This window comes from Mobula hypostoma, chromosome 5 (assembly GCF_963921235.1).
Source record: "Mobula hypostoma chromosome 5, sMobHyp1.1, whole genome shotgun sequence".
Taxonomy (NCBI): domain Eukaryota; kingdom Metazoa; phylum Chordata; class Chondrichthyes; order Myliobatiformes; family Myliobatidae; genus Mobula; species Mobula hypostoma.
In genome coordinates, this window is record NC_086101.1 from 134,211,527 (window position 1) to 134,225,205 (window position 13,679).

Below are 13,679 nucleotides of genomic sequence, written 5' to 3' on the forward strand. Positions count from 1 at the left end.
AGAAATGGATATGAATTAAACCAGAAGTTCTTTTTTCTATCGCGGAAACTGGTGAGAGATTAGTAATGTGCTTACAGTAATTACAATGGAGAAACAGGCCATTTGTCCCAAGTGGTTCATGCTCTACATACACTCGGTGGCCACTTTATTAGCACCTGTACACCTGCTCATTAATGTAAATGTCTAATCAGCCAATCATATGGCAGCAACTCAATGTACAGAAGCATGCAGACATGGTCAAGAAGTTCAATTGTTATTCATACCAAACATCGGAATGGAGAAGAAATGTGATCTAAATGACTTCGACTATGGAATGATTGTTGTTGCTAGACAAAGTGGTTTGAGTATCTTAGAAACTGCTGATCTCCTGGGATTTTCACACACAATACTCTCTAGATTTTACAGAGGATGGTATGATAAACCAAAAACTTCCAGTGAGCGGCAGTTTCGTGGGTGAAAATGCCTTGTTAATGACTGAGATTAGAGGAGAATGGCCAGACTAGTTCAAGCTGACAGGAAGGTGACAGTACTCAAATAACCACATGTTACAATAGTGGTGTGCAGAAGAGCATCTCTGAATGCAGGTCATACCGAGCCTTGAAGTGGATGGGCTACAGTAGCAGACCACATCTATCTTCTTTCTCCCACATGTAGTTTTCCCTATTTCCCAATAAATAGGTCAGAAAACCCAGAACCCGGAATCACAGTCATGGCTGAAAGAGCTGCCACTGCACAGCTCCCGTGACCTCTGATGCAGAGTGCTCTATGTGCTCCCTGTGACCATTTCATTTGCCTACTGGTACCCTGGTTTCCTCTCAAATCTCAAAAAATGGCTGACTTGATACATTACTCCTGACGAAGGGTCTCGGCCTGAAACGTCGACTGCGCCTCTTCCTATAGATGCTGCCTGGCCTGCTGCGTTCACCAGCAACTTTGATGTGTGACTTGATACATTACTTGACCACTCCAAATTGCTACTGGTGTATAAATGAGAGATAGGATCTGGGGGAAGTTGATGGGATGTGGGGGAAATAAAATGGGTTAAATTAGGATTAGTGTAAATAGGTGCCTGATGGTGTGTGGACTCCATTAAAAATGTCCATGCTGACCACCACAGCAATTTAAACAGTTCATTTGCCTGCACATAGTGTATCCCTCCATTTCCTACCTATTCATATGACTGTTTAAATTTGTGATCATATCTGCCTCCACTACTTTCCCCAGCAGCAAGATCCAGACACCTACTCCTCTCTGTGTAAAAAAAACTTGCCTTGTAAACCTCCTTTCAACCTTTCCCCTCTCATCTTAAACTTATACACTCAGAGATTTGACATTTCCATCTTGGAAAAATGACACTATTTATCTAACCTATTTATTACCTCTCAAACATATGGAATAATCTGCCACTTCTAGCAGTTTGTTCCTCTCACTCTAAATCTATGCTTTCTGGAGTTAGTCTTGTCTAAGCTGGGGAAAAGACTGTTACTGTCCACCTTCTCTATGGCTCTCATATTTTTAAACATTTCTATAACCTTGCCTCCCATTCTCCTGCATGCCAAGGAATAAAAAACCTGACCAACCCCTCCTTATAACTCAAGTCCTCTGGACCTGTCAGTATCCTTATAAATCTTTTCTGCTTTCTTTCCAGTTGAACCATAATTTTTCCTATAACAGGGAGACCAAAACTGTACACAGTACTCTAACAGCAGCCTCAGCAATGACTTATACAACTGCAACGTAATGTCCTACCTCCTATACCCAAAGCCCTAACTGATGAAACCAACTGCACTAAATACCCTTTTCACCACCTTGTCTACCTGTGATACAACTTTCAATGCGCTGTACACTCTGTTCCGTTACACTCCCTAGTGCTGTGCCATCACAATATAAGTATTACACTAGTTTGACTTTCCAAAATGCATCACCTCACACTGCATTTCTCAATAAGTTTCAATAGGTACGTTAAATGTCAGGGAAATGTATACAATATACATCCTAAAATTATTCTTCTTCGCAAACATCCAAGAAAACAGAGGAGTGCCCCAAGGAATGAATGACAGTTAAACATTAGAACCCCAAAGCCCCCTCCCAACTTCCCTCTCGCATGCATAAGCAGCAGCAAAGCAATGACCCCCTCCCCCCACCCAGCAAAAAAGCATCGGGGCTCCATACCGAGTACTTAAGCATCAGTAAAGCATCAACAGAGACACAGACTTGCAGTACGCCAAGGATAACTCTTTCACCCGGTATTCGACATACTGCAGGCTCTCTCTCTCTCTGTCTGTCCCTAATAAGGGAAAACGAGGTGACCCCATTTCACAGTGAGAGGGGAGACATAACAAAACAACTCGCTGATTTATGGTGTTAAAAGTCACACAAAGTGCTGGAGGAACTCAGCAGTCCAGGCAGCATCTAGGAAAAGAGTACAGTCAACGTTTCGGGTCGAAAAGTCCTGCCAAAGGGTCAGAGCTAATTGTTCATCCTTCACCTTCTCTATTTGAATTGTTTGAAGGGAATCAAGTGTGTTGCTTGTGTACTTGGTGCTTCACTGAGGTTTGGAAAATTTCCCTGCTTCAATCCCCCCCCCCCCCCCGCACTACACACAGCCGTTTGCTAAATAAGCAAAAATTAGTATTTGGACTGTGAATGCAAGGAACAGAAGATACTCTGCTCTGACAACTCAGATTTAATTTGCCCACATTTTCCTTGACGCGCTACCTGACAGAAATCCATCAGCTAACATTCTGAGGTTTTCCATTGATCCATTTGGTCCAGCAGGACTTCCAGATTTCAATTCCTCTTGGTAAACTGTTTCCTCACATCACCTCGAAATGACCCGGCCTTAATTTTTAAGTTCTGCCCTCCTGTTGTGGACAATGCCAGCAGAGCATTTAACTGCTCTTCATGTGCTGCACTAAAGGTCCCTTATTAAATGCATATTATTAGAGCTGTTGGTCTAATCTCTGTTTTATTTTCCCCTTGGCAATGTCAACCAGTCAATCAAATTAACAGTAGCGGTAAAGGACTATAACAACCATTGCATTACCAATGAAAATTTGACTAGGGCATCTTATGTTATTCATAATAAATTTTAAAATGAAGCAGATAAGAATGGCTGTGAAAATATTTGCATATATGTCATGGAGCAAACTTGAGGAGGTGTCGGCCCTGCAGAGTGTTTTCCGCAGCTGGAGTTTGACCCTGTTCTGCCCCACAGAACTCCCTTAAATATGGGAATGCTGCCTGATTAAAGTAATAGGAAGCAGCCAGGCATTGAATTAAAGGACCAAATCAACAAATCTATTGAAATCCATGCAATTTCCTCCCATCAAATCCAAAAGCAATCTCAGTTAAAGAAATACGTCTTCTAAACTATTGAACTTGTTTCAAAATTAATCGAGTAACCTCTATTGACCGAGTGTCTTTAGCATAGTAGAACATTCCACTGTTTAATTTGAATCTCATCAAACAAAATATGATGTCATGTCACAGAAGGGCATGACAAAAATCTGGCGTGCAAAGAGACTTGGGAGTCCTTATTCAGGATTCCCTAAATTAAGGTTGAGTCAGTGGTGAGGAAGGCAAATACAATGTTAGCATTCATTTCAAGAGGACTAGAATATAAAAGCAAGGATGTAATGTTGAGGCTTTATAAGGCACTGGTGAGGCCTCACATGGAATATTGTGAGCGCTTTGGGCCCTTTATCTAAGAAAGGATGTGTTGACATTGGAGATGGTTCAAAGGAAGTTCACAAAAAATGATTCCAGGATTGAAAGGCTTATCATATGAGGAGCATTTGATGGCTCTGGGCTTGCGCTCACTGGAATTCAGAAGAATGAGGGGGGATCTCATTGAAACCTATCGATTGTTGAAAGGCCTTGATAGGGTGGACGTGGAGAGGATGTTTCCTATGGTAGGGGGAGTCTAAGACCAGAGGATACAGCCTTAGAATGGCGGGATGTCTATGTAGAACAGAGATGAGGAGGAACTTCTTTAGCCAGAGAGTGGTGAATCTGTGAAATTCGTTGTCACAGGCCAAGTGTTAGGGTATATTTGAGGCAGAGGTTGATAGATTCTTGTTTGATTAGGGCATAGAGATTAGGGCTGAGAGGGAAATGGATCAGCTGAAATGAAATGGCAGAGCAGGCTTGATGAAATAGACTAAATGTGTTCCTATATCTTACTGTCTTATGGTCCAAGGAGACATTAAACTGTATGTCCAGAAGCTTGCTTTGATAGGTTGGTTTTAAATGGTGTCTTAAAGTGGCAGAGAAAGACAATGTTTCGAGAAGCATTTTCAGGGAACAGGGCCTAAACAGCTATGGACAGGTTGATTACAATTGGAGAGCAAGGTTTTGTGACTTCCCTGCTCTGCAGATTAACGTTTTCAATAAGTCTTTCTTCTTTCCTCACTCAGTCCAAAGCCATGCGAGAAAGATGGCTGCTGCAAGGAATCCCTGCCTCATCACCTGAAGAGGAGGAAGCAAGGACCAACCAGGTCCAGCTGGATGAGAACAAGGCAAAGAAATTAGAAGAAGCCATTCGCAGGTCAGAAGTTACATTTATAATCAAAATGCATAACTGATAGTGAGTAAATGCTGGCCTGTAACACATCACCATCTTCATGTGTAAGGAGTCCTTCCTGGTCCTGGACCATCCCAAGGGGGAAGGAGAGTCCCAGGTCCTATTCCTATCCTTTACTGAGTTAATTGCTCCCAGATAGATGATAATGGGAGTTGGGAGTTTCAAGTTCAAGTTCAAGTTTATGGCTTTCATCCATATAAATGAGACCACCAAATGAAACAATGTTCCTCTGGACCAAGGTGCCCAACACAGTATGTATAACTCACACACAGCACATAAGGTAATACTACCACAAATAACTTATCAAATAAGAAGGTGCATTTACGACAGAAGTCAAAAAGTAAACAGTATACATTAATGGTGCTTCATATGTGATGAGATCTTGGTGCTGGCAGGGATTTCAGTAATCTCATGCCCTGGTGGAAGAAGCTGTTTTCCATCCTAACAGTCTTTGTTTCATGCTACAATACCTGCTACCTAATGGTAGGGGGTCAAAGCAATGGCTGTCAAAGAGGATGTTACACAGAAGGGAAGGATCATCAAGGGCTCTGCATGCGGCTCTCCTGATAATTATCTTGGATGGGTTGAAGAAAGTCCCCAATGATCCTCTCAATAGTCCTCATAATCCTTTGTAGGGTCTTGAGGTCATATGCCTTTCATTTCCCATATCAGACAGTGGTGCAGCTGGTCAGGACACTCTCGATGGTGCTCCAGTAAAAATTGGTTAGAGTGGGGTAGTGGGGGCTCGATCACCTCAGTCTCCTCTGGAAGTGGGGACGCTGCTGTGCTGTCCAGCTTCAGGTAGTTAGCAGAATTCTAAATTGGTAAATTAGCTATTGTACAAAAGGACTGTTCAATAGTCTTATAACAGCAGGATAGAAGCTGGCCTTGAACCTGGTGGTATATGTTTTCAGGCTTCTGTATTTTCTGTCTGATGGTAGGGGGAGAACTGAGTATGTCTGGCTTGGGTGGGGTCTTTGACTGTGTTGGCTGCTTTACTGAGGCAGCAATAAGTCCACGGAGGAAGGTTGGTTTTCGTGATGTCCACAATTCTCTTAAGTTTCTTTCCTACAGTCACAGGAAGTGCAATTGCCATACCGAGCCAAGATGCATCTGTGTAGAATGTTTTCAAAAGTGCATTAATAAAAATTGGTGAGGGACCAAGGATGCAGCCTTGGGAGACACCAGTGTTGAGGACAATTGTGGCAGGGGTATAGTTGTCTGTCCTCACTGATTGCTGTTTGTTGGTCGGGAAGTCAAGGATCCAATGCAAAGGGAGATGTTGAGCCCCAGATCTAGGACTTTGGAGATAAGCTTGCTTGGAATTGCAGTCTTGAAGATGGTGTTGTAGTCAGTCAATAAACAAAGATCTAAGATAGATGTCTTTACTGTCCAGATGCTTCAAAGATGATTGTAGGGCCAGGAAGATGGTGTCCACAATAGACCTGTTTTGGTAGTACTGTAGGTGAATTACAGTGGGCCAAGGTTGTCTGGGAGGCTGTAACTGATGTGTACCATGACCGGCCTCTTGAAGCACCATATGATAGTAGATGACAGAGCCTTCAGGTGCCAATCATTAGGTACGTCACTTTTTTTTCTTAGGTAGTGGATGAAAGTGGTCTTTTTAAAAAAAATAGAACTTCAGATTGAAGTAAGGAGAGATTAAAAATGCCTGCAAATATTCTCGCCAGCTGTTCTTTGCAGGATCTAGGGACACTGCCATGAGCGCCATCTGGGCCAGATGCTTTCTGCAAGTTCACGCTCCAGAAGATTGATCTGATTTCTGCAATCGTGACTGTGGGTTCAGTTGCTTTGAAGGCTGTTGAGGTGTGTGGTGATTTACCTATACCCTTCTGTTCAAAACATGCGGAGGGAAGCTCATCAGAAAGAGGTGTGCTGTTGTTGGCAATGCTGCCCAGCTTCATTTCGTAGCCTTTTATAGCATGCCTTCATAGACTGGGACCCAATTTTAAACTGGTATTGTCTCTTGGCATCTCAGATAGTTCTATCAAAGTTATGTCTCAATTTCTTGTATGGGACAAGGTTACCTGATATGAATGCCACAGTCCTGGACTTTAGTAGGGAGTAGACTAGCTATAGTTCCTGGCTTGGGAACATCCAGATTGGCATCTTTTGTACACAGTCCTTTTCATGCTTGCTGATAAAATCTGTTATGGTGGTGACATGTTCAACTAGTTTGGCTGCTACTTGGATCCTAGTGTATATTACAGCAATAACGTAATCCAAAGCCCACCATTGTGTGTGTCACTGGAATGTAATGATCAGCTTCAGATTGGAAGAAGATAACAACAATAGTAAGAGGCATTGAGGATTAGAGAGAATAAATATAAATGCATCCCTGAAAGTAGCAGCACTGGTAAATGATATTGTCTGGAAAGCATACAGACTCTTAACCTTTATTGGAGAGAGCATTGAATAAAACAGAAAGGAGGTCATGATAGAAATGCGAAAGGAACAACTGAAATACTGTTAGAATGTGATGTTGCTAGAGATGATGAGATCTTTGAAGATATTGTGAAGTGGAATTAAGATATTAATTGAGCAGTGCATTTTTCATCCAGAGACTGACAAAGATTGCAAATCATTATAGCCATTATATGTATCCTGTTTGAAAATGATATTTGATTGTGTATAATGTCTATTTGATTGTACACAATGAGATGCTGTGATGAGTTTTGAATACACTAGTACCAAACAGTTCCCAGGAGTGAGAGTATTAATGGGGTTGGTGCTAAAGGGGAGTTATTATAGCAATATCAGAACAGAGAGAGATGCATTGATGATAATGCACTCTGCATAAACCACAGTCCTCTCCACTACTGCACGCTGCTTTACGGGAATTGGATTGAGGACTTAGCCCACTGCCGGTGTTCCCATGGCAATGAAATGGTTACTGACCTCTTCACCAGTGTGGAGTGAGCCACCATGGCAGAGTGTAACAAGCACCTGAAATGACCTGACATAGTTTTAGGCTCGGGTGAGAGGAATGGCTCAGAGAGGCACCTTGGCCACCTCAGTGACTTCACACCATGATGAGAGACCGGTCTGTGTGTTATCAGACCATTCAGATCAACTACATCTCATCACTTCCTCTCATCTCAGCCCAGAGAAGTTGCTATGGTAACAAGTTAAATATCCAATGACCACCGCAGAGCTTGTTTCCTATGTTTGTGTCAGAGCTCAAAATAGATTATCAGTTCAGGACTCACAAATGGCATAGCCTGCCCAGCAGAGCCAATTGATTGTGTCTAGGGCCTCAGTGCTGGAAATATTGGCCTATGAGAGGAGTTGAACTTTGGTTCACTAATCCACTTGGAGGGTTTTGGTCACATCTTTGTGGTACTAGAAGTCATGAGTTCTGGTGCCAATCCCAATAGAGACAGCTTTTCTTCATTATTTTCTCTACTGGGTCTTCATCCTGCACTAAAGGTGTCATATTTTATGTAAATTATTTTAGCAGTTGGTCTAATCCTTGTTTTATGGTAAAAACAAATTAGATAAATGCATTTGAAAAGGAAAACATATTCAGTGTTGGGCAGAAAGGGTGAGGGGATTGATTGGATGTCAACACCAGAGGCACAGTGCATCAGACGGATTGCTTTGGTGCTCTGTGTTTGCAGCATTCACTGTTACACTTCACCCATTTGGTCACTCTGATGACACTGAGGCTCATCTTCAGACAATCCGGCAATTATAAGTTGATACGAAAAAACACCTTACTCAGAAAAGAGGTATAAAATGTGAAACAAAGAGAATTTATAGGTTAAGTTGTTTAAAGGATTAACAAATCCTGTGGAGTTTAAAAGCTGTTTTTGGATCCTTATATGAGGGGTGATTAATAAGTTTGTGGCCTAAGGTAGAAGGAGTCAAATTTAGAAAACCTAGCACATTTATTTTTCAACGTAATCCCTTCCTACATTTACACACTTAGTCCAGCGGTCGTGGAGCATACAGATTCCTTCTTTGTAAAAGTAGTCCACAGCAGGGGTGATGGATATGTTCGTGGCCTAAGGTAGAAGGAGATGAGTTATTAACTTCAAACTTTCTGCATTATCACTCAAAGGGTTGAACTACACGTGCATGTAACGAGAGCATCTTGGACCTCCAGGTGGTCCACAGCAGGGGTGATTGATAAGTTCTTGGCCTAAGGTAGAAGGAGATGAGTTATACAGCTCTCGTTACATGAACGTGCAGTTCAACTCTTTGAGGTATTATGCAGAAAGTTTCCTCCTCCTTCTACCTTACGCCATGAACTTATCAATCACACCTTGCTGTGGACCACTTCTGGAGGTCCAAGACGCTGACTTCTACAAAGAAGGGATCCGTATGCTCCACGACCGCTGGACTAAGTGTGTAAATGTAGGAAAAATAAATGTGCTAGGTTTTCTAAAATTGAGACCTTCTACTCTAGGCCACAAACTTATCAATCACCCCTCGTAGGTTATTAGACAAGTCAGGCTTGAACTATTTCTATGTATACTAGTCAAAGCAACTGGGAAAGCTCACGTCCATTAAGTGCACCAGTAAAGCCGTGTCAGGTAGATGGGGATTAGTTTAAATAAATGTGGTGGGTATGTCAATTTATTTGGATTAGTTGCTGCAGCAGCAATCTTAAAGGCAATTTACGGTGACAGCAGAGGTTGTGGATAGGTTGCAAAGCCATTTCATGCATGTCAGATCATCTGTGTTGTTTCATTTTGTTACAAACCTGCACAAAAGGAGGATGATAAGTGTAGTGGCTTAAAGTTAAATGCAGGAATTTAAAGGGCGGAAAATTGGACCACTCAGCACGTCCATCATATTCACTCCGTAGCCAAGTATGGTCAGCTCTCTCCTAGCTCTCACAAGAGTTAACTTACAATGAGGACTTTGGTTACCCTCTAGCTGTCTCTGTTTACCATATGGCCATTGAGTTACCTTCAAACTTCAATCACAAAAGCACTGTGCAATCCCACAACAATTAAATTAATGGATGCTTTTTGTTTTAGATATACATGATTCCCAGAAGAGAACAGGAAAGTTTCCTGAGTAATATTTCATGTGAAAGTTCGATGGTCCCTATGGGAGTGCTAGCCTTGATTACAGGCTCCAGAGTAGGACCAGAATAGTAGGACCCATAGCTTTCTAGAGTTGAAATCTGTTGCCAGTAAGGGTGATGCAAACAGATTCAACAAAAATAGCTACTCAAAGAGGAACAGCTTACAGAGTTATTGGAAACACTGGGATGCAAGGTCAAGATGATTGAAAGTGGGTGGTCTTTTGTGAACCCCTGTTTATATATATATATATCATCATCCACATTAGCCTAACCGCCATCTGTATCTGACTCTGTCCGGTATTACCCTGTGGCAATGAATACCATCCCATCAGCTTGTGCAAGATGTCTACAGACCGACTTGTCAGCACATCATTAACCTATATTGCAGGATAAATGAGCATCATAACTCTGTGAATAGACCTGCCAACAGCAATTACTGAAAATAGGAATATTTCATAAACAATGTCCAGGAACAGCTGTGTTTAAGAAGGATTAACACTTTCTGATGAATGGATCACAAACGAGGCAAGGCTATCAGATTTAGAGTTGGTCTTTAACTGAGGTTGTACAGTAACAGCAAAAGTAATCGAGAATATTACATCCTCAACAATAGCAAAATTAGAACAAAATGGAGAACTGTCTACAAAGATATCAAGAAGAGATTGTAACAATTTGACTTCGGCCAAATGTCCTGACAAAATATCTTTCAGCTCTTAGCTTCAGGGAATGTTGGATTGATGCCATGGAGTGCAAAGCTTGCAAAGAAAATGTTAGATGTGTTTCATTGGCATCTACTAGATTTGAAGAATGTTATTTGACACCAGTGAAGACAGTAGGCATTGGTCATGGATCAGAAGAGAGGGATTATACTTGCTTAAAGCAGCTCATCGTTCAGAAGCATGCTGAGGAATGATACTAATCTCAAATAAAATTGGCAGTAGCATATTCAGAGAGCTATGTGCTGTATCTGTAAACCCAGCAAAACTTCAAACCGCAAGGACTCACTCAAAAAGAAGCTACTAGACTTAGATATAGCTGCAAAGAAGGATGAGTGAGACAGAAAGAGCAGCAAAGAAATAGGCAATATGTGAAGTGAATTGATTCCATTGAAAAAGTAGTGGAATGTAAAGGATTGAAGGAAGGCATCAGGAACAAAAGGGTATTATGGAATCAGACATCACATCAGAGAGACAGTTCATCACAACAAGAAATCCCAAGAGGGTCAGAGGATTTGTGCTGCATAAAAAGAGTGTTTCTGTTTTCTGCTCAAAATGTGACCCGAGCAAAAGTTGCACTCAAATTATTGTTTTAAAAACTGATCCAATTATTGTTTGAGTGTTCACCTTGAGTTACATATATTACCAAATGTAATCAAGTCTGCAGAGCAGGCAGTGTTTTAGAAGATCAATTTTATTCAAACAGTTTATTGAACTAAGAAATATTCCACGATCTCTAGAATGCTTCTTTAGTTGATCGAGATGAAAATTACTTTAATGCATAAATAAGCATTTATCATCATTCTGATTTTTAATAACTGAACATAATGTTACAAAAAAGATAAAGAGCCATCATAACACATACGCAAGAAAATCTGCAGATGCTAGAAATCAAAAGAAACACACACAAGATGCTGAAGGAACTCAGCAGGCCAGGCAACATCTATGAAAAAGAGTAAACAGTCGACATTTCCCCAGCCATTATCAATACTCATCAGAGATTATCTGTCTGGCATCAGTGACTGCATAACCAGCATTTGTGATATGTACCAGCTGCTCATATGACTATCCACCACCTGTTCCCATGGCTTCACGTGACCCCGATCAGGGGTCTAAGCAGATGCTACACCTTGTCCAAGGGTAACCTGCAGGCTAGTGAAGGAAAAGAGTGCCTTACATCTCCTTTGGTGGAGACATGTCTCCACTATCACCCATCTGTCAGAGTAGGCAGGGTAAATAATCATAATTCATTTCATGGTCAGCCCATACTGCAATTATAATATCCCTGTGGTGAAATGAATGAATATTTAAGATGGTGGAGGGGGAGGAAATCAAATGGGCTTCTTTGCGCTGGTTTAAAACAGGTTAGTGCTGCATCCAGGATAAATAGGTGAAGAGGATCCCTTGCTAGGGGGGCCTTCTGGATCATGGCAAGAACTTGGTTAATCAAGAGATGAGTCATTTGCCAGAGTTTTCCCAGGCTCTGACCTGTCCTTAAACCTATGGTATTTATATAGTTTGTCTAGTTGAGTCTCTGGTCAATGCTGACCTCTAGAACATTACATATGAGGACTCTGCGATAGTAAAATTGGTGAATATCAACGGCTGATGGTTAGACCGTCCCATATTGGAGTTAGCCATTGCTGACAATTGCCACTTATCAGCCCATATCAGGCTGTTTTCTGGGTTTTGTTGAGTACAGACATGGGCTGCTTCATTGGCTGAAATTGACCACGGTAATCATCAAAACTTCCATATAATCACATTCTCAACTAAATCTTCCCTCTCCACCCTATCATCTATTCCAGACTGCTGTCAGCTCCTGGGCGAAAAATATTTTCCTCAAATTGCCTTTAATCTTTCCACCAATAAAATGAAATACCAAAAATAAATCTTGGAAAATTAATAAATTTAGTAACATTTAAAATCACTACTACAGTTATTAAAAATAGTTTCATAGTAAATTAGGGAAAAGACTGGAATGCGATCCATACAAAGCCATAGGCTGCAAAGACTGATTGGGTGTGCAGGAAAGACAGCAGCAAAGACATGGAACATGGCTATGGACAATGGATCAACCTCACCCCAGGGAGAATAAAAACCAACAGCTTCGTGGTGAAGGTGAAGGAGATGAGGTTGAGTTACATCTAGGAGATGAGGGTAGAGGGAGAGAGAGGGATATTTGTAAACGAAGGGTTATGATGAGGGAATATCTCATGAGAAAGAGAAAGGAGAAGGGGTCTTGCAGAGGAAAATGATATTGGGCAAGGGAGGGCAGCAGAAGAAAAGAAATGAACATGTTGTGTATATCCATCTGTGTGACCATGTGCCTGTAGCTAGAGTGTGATTAGACTTGTGATCTGATATGTGTGTGTGTGTGTGTGTGTGTATGTTCACCCTTAACTCCTGGCAGAGTCGTCAGGTCACCGTCATGACAAGCTTTATTTTGGTATGCTCATCGTACGGCATGTCTTGGGCATCTGAAATCTGGCGGAGCCCATCCCTCTCCAGGTCTGTTTTTTATGAGGTCGAGTTGTTAGCTCGACACTCAACCCAGGCACGGATGGAGAGCGTGCAAGGGAGCCGGCCAGATTCGGACTCAGGACGTCTCACCCCGAAGTCCAGCACTGATGCCACTACGCCACCAGCCAGCATAGATCTGAATATATCTGCAATTATTTGTAGAAGAGCCTGGTCACCAAATGTCTTGGACCTTTTTGGATGAAGACATTGCTGGTTGCAATTAGAAATCTGTGTTAAAAGAGTGGACACAACAGATCCTCAAATGCAAGGGAGTGCAGGGCAGAAAAACCTTTTGAAATGCGTCACCTTCAAAATGTAAGAAGAGGAGTAGATAATTTATGCATAGCCAGATCCCAGAATTTTCAATATTACAATGCCCATCCAATCACCTTCTGAGGGATTAGTATTAGCCATGAAAATAAAAAAAAACAAAAATCGGTGACCACACATGACAGCAGAAGAAAAAAATAGACTGTAAATTAAAAAGAGAAATTCAATGCAATATAAACCGGTATACCTTAAATGGTGTAAGTTTTTTATCCATGAATTTGTGATTTTACAAGTTATGTGTGTCAATATCTTTCAATGGCTTCTTCGGTGTATTCCCAGTTCTAGGGCAATATCCCTTCCTATTTAAAGTGCACTGTTTATTATGTGATAATGGGTTGCAGATTAGTAAGAAATTGGGAGCAAAAATAAATATGAAAACAGTGTCCAACTCCGCAAAAAAAAGTGCTCTGGGATCCCAGTTATTTTATTTTAATAGGATTAAATTGCCATTTTATAAATAGTTTCT

General features: G+C 41.4%; 1 protein-coding gene across 1 annotated transcript in view; it reads left to right on the forward strand.

Moving 5' to 3' along the window:
• si:ch211-12e13.12 (PALM2-AKAP2 fusion protein) overlaps positions 1 to 13,679 on the forward strand; it is a 392,124-nt gene that overhangs the window by 17,543 nt on the left and 360,902 nt on the right. The window contains exon 3 of the mRNA XM_063048937.1: positions 4,419 to 4,549. Coding sequence (XP_062905007.1) covers positions 4,419 to 4,549 — 131 coding nt within the window. The remainder of the gene's footprint in view (positions 1 to 4,418; positions 4,550 to 13,679) is intronic.